The following is a 14057-nucleotide window of genomic DNA, read 5'->3' on the forward strand; positions in this document are numbered from 1 at the left end:
CCCCCAATGTATGCCAAAGGATGACTATACTTCAGAGATCTTTTTAGAAATCTAAAAGGAATTCTACAATCCTAGTTTATTGTAACCAGTTTATTGTAACTGTAACATAGCTATAGTTTGCTTTCATTTCCAAGTTAGCTTCTGTTTTACTTCATAGAATGAATCGATGCTATTTTGTAGGCAAACTGAATTTAGCCTTTGAAATAAGAGAATACATGTACTGAAAAGTGCAGATCAGTTCTTTTTCAAAAAAATTACTTGAAGATTAAAAACAGGACTTTGGAATAATACATAATCAGATTCCAGTCTCATAAAGTATACAACTAATTAGAAATACTTACACAGAAACTGTTTCTTCTTTTCCAATGGTAATTCGTGAAATACTTCCCAAAAAATTTTTATCGTAGGATGTTCTGCCCAATATTCCCCTTTGTATTCTGTATTCTAAAAACAACATAATCTTTTATTAGTATGAAGGGACACGCTGGCTAATATATTAGCACATAAAGCTAACATGGTCCAGGAGTTTGAAACTTGTGCAATTCAATGGATTGTCCACTGTTTCCTGGACATTTACAATTTGAAGTTATTAGTTCCAGGAGAAAAAGAAATATGTAAGAATCACCAGAAATCTTTCCCAGCACTTCAAATAACATGATAGGATCATACTATCATCTTCAAAAGTAAAATAAAGAGAAACTAGAATTACTAAAATAATGTTGTAGGACCATTAAAAGTTTGACATGGAATTATCTGTGATAATCAGAAAATTTCCTTTTTCTGTATTCACGAACAGAAGTCAAACATTACAATTTATCTCTCCTTTTTAAAATACGGTACTAAGCGACACTAAAAATTTTCTGAGGTAGTTTACAAGATGGCCACCAGTGAGCACTGCCTCCTGGTATTCATGCCCGTGTGTAACAAGGACATTGTGAATATGAGGAATGTATGACTTCTGAGACTAAATCATAAAAAAAACCTCTATGGCTGGGCGCGGTGGCTCACGCCTGTCATCCCAGCACTTTGGAAGGTGGAGGCGGGCAGGTCACAAGGTCAGGAGATCGAGACCATCCTGGCTAATACAGTGAAATCCCGTCTCTACTAAAAATACAGAAAATTAGCCAGACGTGGCGGTCTGCGCCTGTTGTGCGAGCTGCTGGGGAGGCTGAGGCGGGACAATGGCATGAACCCGGAAGGCGGAGCTTCCAGTGAGCTGAGATCGCACCACTGCACTCCAGTGCAGTATCTTGAGACACAGCAAGACTCCGTCTCAAAAAAACCAAACAAAAACAAAACAAACAAACAAAAACCTCTATGGCTTCAGCCCTTCTTCTGGATCACTCACTCTGGAGGGAAACAGTTGTCATTTTATGAGCATATTCAAACATCCCTATATGAAGAGAAGTACTCATGGTGCTATACTGAGGCCCCTGCCAACAGTCAGGTGAGTAAGCCACTTTGGAAATGAATCTCTATCCTTAACCATGCTTTTAGATGACTATAGCGCCAGCCAATATTCTGACTGCAACTTCATGAGGGAACCTTGAGCCCAAACTACTCAGCTAAGCCACTCCTGAATTCCTGACCCACAGAAACTATAAAGCAACAAAGTTTCATTGTTATTTTGAAGCCAGTAAGTTTTGGGGTAATTTGAAGCCAGTAAGTTTTGGGGTAATATATCTCCCCTTTCAAAAATATTAGTACTGGCCAGGCTCAGTGGCTCATGCCTGTAATCCCAGCACTTTGGGAGGCCGAGGCAGGTGGATCACTTGAGGTCAGGAGTTCCAGACCAGCCTGGCCAACATGGTGAAACCCCACCTCTACTAAAAATACAAAAATTAGCTGGGCATGGTGGTGCGTGCCTGTAATCCCAGCTACTTGAGGGAGGCTGAGGCAGGAGAATTGCGTGAACCCGGGTGGCGGAGGCTGTAGTGAGCCGAGACTGCGCCACGGTACTCCAGCCTGGCCAACAAGTGTGAAATTCCATCCCCGCTGCTCCCCCCACCCTCCCAAAAAATTAGTACTAAGAGAGAAGGTGGTAGGAAGCAGAGAGGAAATACTTTCTATTGTGAACTGTTCTTATCCAGCCACAATTGGCCTTAACTTTCAGTTCTTCAGATGCATCAGGTCCTTCGGACGTACTGTTTCCTCAGCCTATACCACTCAGACACATCCTTTCTTCTTTGGTCATCAGGCTAATTTTTACCCTTTTAGGGCTCAGATTAAATGCCATCTAATTCATTCATTGATTCATCCAACAAATACATAATGAGTTTTAGTCAATGTTTTTGGCCCTGGGAAAACCTCAGTGAACAGAATCCTCACTTACCTTGTGGAGCTTACCATCTAGTGAGAGGCGTTCCCAGATTCATCTAGCCTAGATTAGGTTCCTCCTTATGCACCCCTCACTAAATTCTTTTTCATTGTATTCATCAAAACTGTGTATTAAGCATTTAATTTCTAGCTCCCTTATTAGGGCAAAGACCATGTCTCTATCTTATTTCCTGCGCTCTCCTCAATTTCTTGCATAGTTTCAGTTGCACATTATCAGGCATACAGTAGAGGCTCAATAAATACTTGCTACTGGGCCTTTTGAATTTTGGACTCTCCTTATTTGTAGCCATGATTTATCTTAATCACTGAACTCTCAATAATTCAGATCTGCAAAATATTTGCTGTTAATTGCAAGCAAGTTTGAAGAAAACGGCTTTAATTCTAGCACTCAATTTATTAAACTGTGAGCATGTTAGTGGGGAAGGAAAAGAGGATGGCTAAAGTTTTTTTTTTTCTTTTAAATCTCTAAATGGTTTGGTAAAAATGTGCACACATGTCCTGGTTAAGAAAGAACATTTAAAGCTCCAAATCATAATCACTAAAATTGTAATGAATCAGATACACGACAGAAGAAATCAAAGTGTTATAAGTATAAATACACTATAATATATATACATATATTTGAGATGGAGTCTTGCTCTGTCACCAGGCTGGAGTATAGTGGTGCAATCTTGGCTCACTGCAACCTCCTCCTCCCAGGTTCAAGCGATTCTCCTGCCTCAGCCTCCTGAGTAGCTGGGATTACAGGTACGCACCACCACACCCAGCTAATTTTCATATTTTTAGTAGAGATGGGGGTTTCACTATGTTGGCCAGGATGGTCTCGATCTTCTGACCTCGTGATCCGCCTGCCTCGGCTTCCCAAAGTGCTGGGATTACAGGCATGAGCCACCGCGCCCGGCCGCTACAATATACTTTTTAAGATGTCCTGTTTTAACTGAATGAACACTTTGACATCAATTATCACTTCAGGCAAGGTTTCAAGTACTTACTGAGTGCTCTCCTAGGTGCTGGGAATACAGCAGTGAACAAAGAGGCAAAAATTCTGCTCTCACGGTACTTACATTGTGGTTGGGGGAAGGAGCAACCTAAGGAAAATTATGTCAGATCCAAAGAAGCAAAATAAAACAGTGACGGGAGACAGGATACATGTGCAGGAGAGGGGTTTGCAATTTTAGATCAGTTATCCAGGGAAGGTCTCTGAGAAGGTACAAACACGTAAAGGAAGCGAGAGCAAGAATCTTTTGGGATTATCAGGGGAAGAGAATTCCAGGCACATGGAAAAGGAAACAGAAACGCCCTAAGACTGGAACGTGCCTGGAGGGTTCTAGGCTCAGCAAGGAGGTTAATAAGGCTGAGGCAGAGTGAGAGCAACAATGACAAGACATGAGGCAAGGAGGGACAAATTGTGTAGGATCTAAAGGGTGATGAGAAGCTGTTGTATCATTTTCATTTTAAGGTGATTAGAGGTGGACTCCATTTCCACTGGGGGACCCCTCAGTGATACTAACTCAAAGTTAGTATCTACAGGCTTCTTCTCTTGAGCAGATCAATTTACTACCACACAGGAACCTTCAGTCTCCTTCCTGAAGGATTTACACCCAGTTACTAGCTGTGTGGCATCCTCAGTTTTACTTGGTTTCCCAAATTGTAAAGCCTCTCTCCCAAGCTGTCTTTTGCTGGGTAAAAAAGGGGACATGAATGGTCCAATTATTCCTTAAAATGACTTTAAAGTAATTCTGTTGCCCTTAGTCCAACCCTCATCCCTGCCATTAAGGGTAACATGGTATACCAATTCTTGAGTCTTTCAGATTCTAGGATATACAATGAGTTGCCTCAGGCCAGGTGGACCATGAGGTCAGGAGTTCGAGACCAGCCTGGCCAATATGGTGACACCCTGTCTCTACTAAAAAAATAAAAAAAATCAGCTGGGCATAGTGGCATGCCTGTAGTTCCATACTTGGGAGGCTGAGGCAGAAGAATTGCTTGAACTTGGGAGGCGGATGTTACAGTGAGCCAAGATCACACCACTGCACTCCAGCCTGGGCGACAGAGCGAGGCTCTGTCTCAAAACAACAACAACAACAAAAAAGAGTTGCCTCCTGACAATCCTGTCCCTCTGGAGGCTTAGAATTCAATTTTCCTCTGCTCTAAGTCACTCATCGATTTATGTCCTTACTTTCTGTCTTCCAAAACTACTACTTCTCTTGTTCATTGCATTTTTATTTTTTAGTTTTTGGTGTGTATATTACCATTTTTATTCCATTTCTGTCATTCTAGTGAGATTTTTGGGAGGGAGCAGACATGTTTATCCATAATGTTTAATTAGAAGTCCTAATTATTCTTAAAATCTTATTCCTTAAATGACTACACAGTAAAACTGGCTATATTCTAGTGTGTATATAGTTCTGTAAGTTCTAAGCATATATGCAGATTTGTGTAACCACTGCCACAATTAGGATACTCAACAGTCCCATCACTGTTATGCTTAGATGTCTCTTGTGCTACCTCCTCTGAAGTCACACCCTCCCACTCAACCCCTAGTCTCTGTTCACTATAATTTTTTGTCTTTTCAAGAATGTCACATAAATGGAACCATACAGTATGCAACCATTTGAAACTGGCTTCTTTCACTTAGCATAAAGCCTCAGATTCATCCAGTTGTTGCATGTGTCAATAGTGCTTTTTTTTCTTTTTTGAGACTGGGTCTTGCTTTGTTGCCTACGTCGCAGTGCAGTCAGGGCTCACTGCAGCCTCCACCTCCCGGGCTCAAGGGATCCTCCCACCTCAGCCTCCGGAGTAGCTGGGACTATGGGTGCACGCCACCATAAACGGCCAGTTTTTGTATTTTTTGTAGAGACGGGGTTTCATCATGTTGTCCAGGCTGGTCTCAAACTCCTGGGCTAAAGAGATCTGCCTACCTCAGCCTCCCAAAGTGCCAGGATTAAAGGTGTGAGACACCACGACCAGCTGTGCATTTCTTTTTAACACTTAGTAGTTATTCTGCTGAATAGGTATACTGTAGTAGGTTCACCCATTCACCCACTGAAGGACATCTAGGTTGTCTGCAGTTTTTTACTCATTTGCAAATTTAAAAAAAAAAGTATTTAAAAGTTAAGGTAAAACACACATACTATAAAGTTTACATCTTAACCATTTTAAGTGTACACTTCAGTAGCATTAACTACATTCACAAGGTTGTACCACCATCGATCTCTAGAATTCTTTTCATCTAGTAAAACTGAAACTCTGTCCCCTTTGTTTACAGATTTTTGTGTGAATATAATTTAATACCTGGGAGTAGGACTGCTAGGTCATAAAGCAAATGTATGTTTAACTTTATAAGAAACCGCCACTGTTTCTAAAGTGACTCTACCATTTTGTATCCCCATTGGCAATGTACAAACGTTCATGATGCTTTGCGCCTATTAAGATGACTGACATAAAAAGTAGGTAAGTGCTAGCTCTACTATTTTATGTTAGTCATCTTAATAGGTATACAGTATCTAATTATAAATGCATAAATCAGAGGATGGTACATTATAAAGATAGAAAATCAGCAGATTAACTTCGTATATATCTTCCTCAAAGCTGATCTAACCTTGCACTTTCTGTCACTCTGCCTCCCAGGTTCAAGTGATTCTTGTGTCTCAGCCTCCCAAGTAGCTGGTATTACAGGAGTGCGCCACCACACCTGGCTAATTTTTGTATTTTTAGTAGAGATGGGGTTTCACCATGTTGGCCAGGCTGGTCTCCAACTCCTGGCCTCAAGTGATCTGCCTGCCTCAGCCTCCCAAATTGCTGGGATTACAGGTGTGAGACACCATGCCTGGCTTAACTTAGCACTTTCTCTTTTTTCTTTTTGAGATGGAGTCTTGCTCTGTTGACCAGGCTGGAGTGCAGTGGCGTGATCTTGGCTCACTGCAACCTCTGCTTCTCAGGTTCAAGCGATTCTCCTGCCTCAGCCTCCCGAATAGTTGGGACTACAGGCGTGCAACACTATGCCCAAATTTTTGTATATTTAGTAGAGATGGGGTTTCACTATGTTGGTTGGCCAGGATGGTCTCGATCTCTTGACCTCGTGATATGCCCACCTCAGCCTCCCAAAGTTCTGACATTACAGGCATGAGCCACCGCACCTGGCTAGCACTTTCTATTAAATGTTTATCAGAATCAGTATTTGATAATTACTCTGCTAAAAAATGTAACACTGAGACTAATCAGAAAAAAAGGAAACAAAGATTTTTAAGCATCACAACTGCATTTCATAATGGTTTTCCTAGGACTGAGGCAGAACGAAAACCCATTCAGTTTTGGCTAGGGCTTTTTGTTTTTTTGGAGAGTGCAGTGGCGCGATCTTGGCTCACTGCAACCTCCGCCTCCCAGGTTGAAGCAATTCTCCTGCCTCAGCCTCCCAAGTAGCTGGGATTACAGGTGTGTGTCACCACACCCGGCTAATTTTTGTATTTTTAGTAGAGACAGGGTTTCAACATGTTGGCAAGTCTGGCCTGGAACTCCTGATCTCAGGTGATCCACCTGCCTCAGTCTCCCAACGTGTTGGAATTACAGGTGTGAGCCACCATGCCCGGCTTGGTTAAGGGCTTCTATCCAGCTGTGCCACAGATGACATTTTTCTGTTCTTGAGACAGACAGGCTCCTGCTCTGTCATCTAGGCTCGAGTGCAGTGGTATAATCATGGCTCACTGCAGCCTCAACCACTCGGGATCAAGAGATTCTCCCACCCCAGCCTCCCACAGGTAGGACCACAGGTGTTTGCTACCACATCTGGCTAATTTGTAAAATTATTTTTATCTATTTTTATTTACTTACCTTTTTTTTTTTTTTGAGACAGAGCCTTGCTCTGTTGCCCAGGCTGGAGTACAGTGGCGCAATCTCAGTTCACTGTAACCTCCGCCTCCCAGGTTCAAGAGATTCTCCTGCCTCAGACTCCTGAGTAGCTGGGATTACAGGCACATGCCACCATGCCCAGCTAATTTTTGTATTTTTAGTAGAGACAGGGTTTCACCATGTTGGCCAGGCGGGTCTTGAACTCCTGACCTCAGGTGATCCACCCACCTTGGCGTCCCAAAGTCCTGGGGTTACAGATGTAAGCCACCGCGCCTGGCCTAAGTTATTTTTAGAGATGAGGTCTCACTATGTTCCCCAGGCTGCTGTTGAACTCCTGGCCTCAAGTGATCCTCCCGCCTAAGCGCCCCAAAGTGCTGGGATTATAGGTGAGAGCCATTGTGCCTGGCCAGATGACTTTTCTATATCAATACCACCAATTATAGTAGTGTCTAATTCATACACAGTTCAAAAATCCATTCATTGTGGGCCAAGAAGGGTAGAGTGCTTTCCTGTAAAATGGTAGTAATAAAGTGTATAAAATAAAAAATAATACATAAAAAGGCAAGATTTCCACATATAAGCCTTTCCATTTACACAATATCAGAGATTAGTTTTCCCCTACCTTTTCCAGTTCCTTCCAATCATAATTTGTATTTCCAATGACCATTGCTTGTAGTTCATTAGGCTGAAAGAGCAGAAGGACTTTTCCTCCACAGACCTTATGAAAGCCCGCATGAAAAGCATCAAATAAGGAAGCCACTGATTTATTGAATATGTAATCCACATAAGCATCAACAAACTCTTGTCTAGAAATGAAAAAGCACACATGTACAGATTATAAAAATCATTTATGAAGAATCCATAATGTAGTCATTAAAACTTCAAGTGCTCCTACAATTTCTGCTACATATCTATGAAACTGAGAATGTATGAGTAGGGTTCAAACAGGACAAAACCAAAGTCATTATGGAAAAAGCTATTATTCTTTCCATATAAAAATCAGCCATATCCATGAGGCATTCAGTTATTCTTAGGCTATTCCTATTGGAAAAAATGTCATTTCCTAATGGGCAGAATACTGTGAATGGCTATGAAAATAATTTTAAAATATTTACAAGTTATTGAGAATTTATATGTATCAAGTCACATGCATCCCTAAAAGGAATGATCTGTTATAAACAATAGGTGACGAAAAAATAAGAGCTTTGGGATTCAGATCATTTGACAAACTATAGCCTTCTTTTCCTTGGGTTCCAAGGAATCTGAACAACATTTACTTTAACAAATGCCTGAGAGAGGATACTAAGCATTCTTTTAGGATAATCATTAAAGAGTACAAGTGTAGTTTCTTTTCAAATGTACATGTGAATACATACACAATCACTTCTGATTCTCTTCTACCTCTTATGATACAAAAGGAAACTGTAAAGAAAAAAAGGAAGCCCCTTTAACCCCTGAATTTGAACCACAATCTTATTCAATTTGTTTTGTTTTGCTAGCCACAACATTTTATGATGCTATCTGGTCAAACAAATAATGAGAATGGGAACTAGAAGATTTCACTATTTTATATCTTCGTCTTCCAAGTAATAAAGGATGATTCTGCAATAGGAATAATGGTAAACTGCCTTTCAAAACCAAATTTTCTTTTAAAACGAGGATATCTAGAAGGACCTAAAATTTTTTCACATCATTTTAAAAACAGCTTTATTTTTATCAAAGTAAGACATATCAAGAGTTTAAAACATCAAATAGTAACAATCCTAATAGCTAACATTTACTGAGCACTACATGTGCTAGGTCTTATTCTAAGTATCTTAAAATATTGTCTCATCTAGTCCTCAAAATCATCCCATGAAATAGGTACAATTTGTCATTCCATTTAACAGAGAAGGACACTGAAGCATTGAGACATCAACTAATTTATTTAAAGTTATAAAGCTTCTAAGCAGCAGAATTAGGATTATAATCCTTTGGACCAACTCCCTGGCAACAGCCATTATTAAAGAATTGTAACAAAATAGAAGAGAATAAAGAAACTCTCTGTCCAACACTTCTCTGCCAGAAATTCCCACTATTCAAAGGCAACTATTTGTTAATTCTTTTTGCTATTCCTTCTGATATTTATATTCAAGCTTCTAACAACACAGTTCTACTGTTATTCCTTAAATTTCAATTTGGTGGTTTGGATTTATCTTTAATGTAATTGTCCCATTCACTTTCTACTCCCCTGCACATCTATTGTATTTATATAACAATTTTTGGTTCAATATTTGTTAACATTTCTATATTATTCACAGTTAAGCTGTATTCTATGGTTACCCTTTTTCCCTTAAAGAGAACTTCTATTTTCCTTAGTTTGCTAATTCATCCCCAACTTCTCCAAAAGAAATATCCATTTCCTCTAGATTCATTCAAAAATTAGGTATTATCAGTTGCATTTCTCTACTCGAGCCCTCCATCCTCTTGATCTAACCCACGTTGTTAGCTTTCTAAATCGACACAGTTATTGATCCTCAAAAAGAATCCTTGCTTGCGTGAATCTCGGTAATTTGTTGTTGCCTTTTTTGTGTGTGTGTGTGTGAGCCAAAGATTTCTTTATTCATTTCTTGCATTTGAAGTACTCTTCGATAACATCCTTGGCCTGAGACTCCTTTCCATAGTCCTTAACTACTACACAACTGCAACCAACCACTTTACGGGGTTTCCCCTCTCTGTCAGTTTTACAGAGGCCTACCCATTCTCCTAGTTTCTTGCTGTCATCAACCTTAATTAGGTCGATCTGGTGTTCAGCACAAAGGGCCTCCACCAACTTGACATACATAGGCTCATCACAGTTGGATGCAAGCACACAAAGATGGGCTTGGCGCTTGTCTAAGGCTCTGGCAGCTTCGCGAATTCCACGTGCTAGGCCATCGTGGATGAGGGTGGTCTTCAGCACCTCTTGTAAAGCAGTATTAACGTCCATTACACCTCCAGCAGCAATGCCTTCCTCGGCCATGGCGGTGGGTTACGGGTGAAGCGGCATCTTGAACGCACCGAAGCCTCCGCCTCTGCGCGACTCCGCGGCGGCAGGGAAAGAGCTGTTGTTGCTTTTTTAATCCTGTGTCTTCCTCTTTCTTGGTTTAATTCCTTGTTTTGGTAGACAGAACACATCCTTCAGTAATTTCCTGAGCAAAAGGCTTCAGAAGTAAATTCTCTGAGACTGCGAATGTATGAAAATGTTTTTAAACACTCACACACTTGATAATTTGGATACAAAATTTTAAGTTGAAAGTAATTTTTTCCTAAAATTTTGGTCTTCTACCTTCCAGTGTTCTTTGATTCCAGTGTCTGATGTTACTAATTCTTAGGTCTGTGGGTTTTCTGGACAGTTTTAGGGTCCCTTTGACTTTGAAAATTTTGAAATTTCATGTATCTTGTCTTGGTATTGACCTTTTTTCCACTTCTCATGCTTTCAATCTTGAAAGGATGTCATTCATTTCTGGGAAGTTTATTTATTTATTTTTAAAAATATCTTCTTTGACGGATTTCATTCATTCCATTTCTTTCAAATAAATTTTTTTTCCCATTTTTAATTGTATCCATCTGGATGTCACACATCATTCTGAGGATACTGATTTCGGTTTCCTCTGAAGTTTTGTCCTTCAACCTGCATGGTTCCTGGTTTCTTGCCATTCTTTTTGACTGTTTCGGTCTTTCCTTAAATGTCTGTTGACCTTTGGCTATCGATTAACTTTTTTTTTTTTTTTTTTTTTTGAGACGGAGCCTCCCTCTGTCGCCCAGGCTGGAGCACAGTGGCACGATCTCAGCTCACTGGGTTCAAGCAGTTCTTCTGCCTCAGCCTCCCAAGTAGCTGGACCTACAGGCACATGCCACCACGGCCGGCTAATTTTTTGTATTTTTAGTAGAGATGGGGTTTCGCTGCGTTGGCCAGGATGGTATCATTGTCGTGACCTCATGATCCGACCGCCTCAGCCTCCCAAAGTGCTGCGATTGCAGGTGTGACATCCAGATGGATACAATTAAAAATGGAATGTGCCTGGCCTATGGATTTACATTTTAAATGTTAGGCAATTTCCCCAGAAAAGGATCTACCACTATACGGTACTAAGGAGGAGGCAGCGATAGACTTTCAGCACTTAATCTCCCTGTTTTCAGTTCAGCTCCTTGCCTGTGGCAGTTTCTAGGTGTCCTCAAATCCACAGTCCAGTTTCTCCAGAAGGTAAATTTCCAATCTCCTGCCCAGGCCGCAGAGGGGCAGTTGCCAGCTTCCTGGTGTGCTCAGGGAAACTAGTTTCTTTTGTTGTTGTTTTAAACCCAATGTTAGCATGGGAAACTAGTTTCTAACTGCTTCTTATAAGAGTTCTGTTTCTAGCATTTGCCCAAACACCACACATTTTCTAAAGGTATGTTTTGTTCTCAGCACCCAAACTTTCGTTTTGTGAAGTGATCCAGCTGGCTTCGTGGCTCCTCTTTTCCATCTCATGTTGCAGCTTTCTCTGGTTTGCTAAAGTTAGTTACTACTGTTTCCTGGCTTCCAAAAATGTTTGCTGCTGTCACTTCTCCCTTCTCTTTGTTTTGTTTAATGTCTTCAAGGGATTTCAGGAGAAAAAGGCACATTATTTCCTCACTAACCACTCAAAATTAAAGTTTTATTGGAGTAAAAACTTAGCGTAGTGACACGTTTTCTACATACAGAAGAAAATGTCTACTGAATCTTATTATTCCCACTGTTGCTGCTAAAATTCACTTACCGATTTTGTTTGTTAACAGCTGTGTCGGCACCATTTAGAACCAGCTCTTTGACTTCTGTTGCACCAAAGTTTTCAACTGTGATCTATTAATTTAAATTTTTAAAAAAAGTCAATGTCAGACTCAAAACTTAGAGTATTTTAATAATCTATTATTATATTCTACTTCTCATTTAATAAAAAAAAACTACTAAATTTGAAATAAAATTCTGCTACCATATAGTTTATCTGAGAATTCTGCTTAAAGCCAGAACTAGAAATTTTGATCCTCTCTAGTTTGAAATCCTACCATGATTAATTACAAATTACCAAGTGTTTGGTAAGTTAATAAGGGAACTAAGCATTTGTTGTGCATAAAACTTTAGAATGGTTACTATAAAATATTAGGATGTTTTCCTTAGACGAGTGATAAAAATCCAAGTATGAGAATGCATTCAGCTTAGAAAATCACGCATTTTCTTCCCACATGACAACCGCTACTCCAGGGTTCCTCTATCACCCTTGTTGTAAACTTGATCACAGGCAGTTTTTCCAGTTATGTACTAATTTGGTTTATAAACCTTTTATTTCTTTTACTTCTGGAATTTTTCTACAAATATTACCATGACCACTTCTGCATCTTTTCTTTTGCTATTCCTTCTTTTTGGAATATAATCCTCTTTTATGAAAACTTGCTATTTGTAAAATACTATGATGGGAGTGGGATGTTTATACTCCTGCTGTGAAGTTTACTATCTAGTAAAGGAAGAGATGTAACATATAAAGAACCAATTATAATAAAATAATGCATTTATAAGAGACATATGAACAAAATGTTATCAGATCATAGAGGAATGCAAATGGAATTCCAAACTAGAGGACGTGTGAAAGACCTTGAGGAAGAAATGCCATCTGAAAAGCACCTACAAGTATGGGTAGTATTTTGAAAGATTAAGAAGAGAATGAGATTTCAGACAGACAATATCGATTGAACAAAAAAATTAGATATTTACAACATCGAGTTTCTGAAAATGTATGGTAAGTGACTCTGAAAAAGAGGAAGGTAAGGTATATTAAAAAAAAAATACTGTGTGATATGACAAAACTTGGTATGAAGGGAGGGATACAGTGAAAGGAAGAGAGCCAGATTATAAATGTCTTTGACACCCATTCTAAAGCTATTATTCTACAAGCAATAAAAAGCCACTGAAAAATTTCTGAGAAAGAAATGGCAGTGGGGAGAAATGTTTGAATTACCATAGTTCTTTGAATACAGTAAGAGTTCATAAATTTGGTGACTGATAAGTTAGAAATTAAACAGCTTGAAACTCAATTTTTTAGTCAACTGAGATGATCAATAAAAATTCAAGAAACTAACACGGGTATGAGTGAATCAAATGAGAAAGAGAACCAAAATTTCATAGAAAATAGCTTTTTTTTTTTTATTTTTATGGTCACCTTATTCTAACAGGAACACACTTTGGAAAATGCTTTTCTGTTGTTGTCTGGATTTGTGGAGAGCAACTTTTTTTTTTTGAGATGGAGTCTCACTCTGTCACCCAGACTGCAGTGCAATGGCACGATCTCAGCTCACTGCAACCTCTGCCTCTCGGGTTTAAGCGATTCTCCTGCCTCAGCCTCCCAAGTAGCTGGGATTACAGGCACACGCCACCACGCCTGGCTCATTTTTTCATTTTTAGTCGAGACAGGGTTTCACCATGTTGTCCAGGCTCGTCTCTAGCTCCTGACCTCAAGTGATCTGCCCGCCTCGGCCTCCCAAAGTGCTGGGATTACAGACGTGAGCCACCATGCCCGGCCAGAAAATAGTCTCAAGATTTTCTTGAAAAGAATATGAATGTGCAATTTTTTGGGGGCAAATGTCATGACAGCAGAATATGGCATCTTTTGTCAGCTTTGACAAAACCATAAAGATAACTGTTGTGTATGTGGCAGGGTGGCAAACAAATATACAAATAAAATTTTTTTTATATAAAAAGAGGCCGGGTGCTGTGGCTCACGCCTGTAATCCCAGCACTTTGGGAGGCCAATGGGGGCAGATCACGAGGTCAAGAGATTGAGACCATCCTGGCCAACATGGTGAAATCCTGTCTCTACTAAAAATACAAAAATTAGCTGGGC

The 14057-nt window shown here is 39.9% G+C and overlaps 1 protein-coding gene and 1 pseudogene across 4 annotated transcripts in view; both read right to left on the reverse strand.

The window, feature by feature from the left end:
* The window catches only part of HERC4 (HECT and RLD domain containing E3 ubiquitin protein ligase 4), a 143616-nt gene that overhangs the window by 3153 nt on the left and 126406 nt on the right, over positions 1 to 14057 (reverse strand). For all 3 annotated transcript variants that reach the window (XM_023205109.2, XM_023205108.1, XM_023205110.2), the window contains 3 exons: positions 11943 to 12025; positions 7808 to 7991; positions 342 to 444 (listed from right to left, as the gene is read on the reverse strand). In XM_023205109.2, coding sequence (XP_023060877.1) covers positions 342 to 444; positions 7808 to 7991; positions 11943 to 12025 — 370 coding nt within the window. The remainder of the gene's footprint in view (positions 1 to 341; positions 445 to 7807; positions 7992 to 11942; positions 12026 to 14057) is intronic.
* Positions 9766 to 10917, reverse strand: LOC111537941 (annotated as a pseudogene). Its single transcript, XR_002730155.2, has one exon. The product of XR_002730155.2 is annotated as a 40S ribosomal protein S12 pseudogene (transcript).

This window comes from Piliocolobus tephrosceles, chromosome 9, assembly GCF_002776525.5.
Source record: "Piliocolobus tephrosceles isolate RC106 chromosome 9, ASM277652v3, whole genome shotgun sequence".
NCBI lineage: Eukaryota > Metazoa > Chordata > Mammalia > Primates > Cercopithecidae > Piliocolobus > Piliocolobus tephrosceles.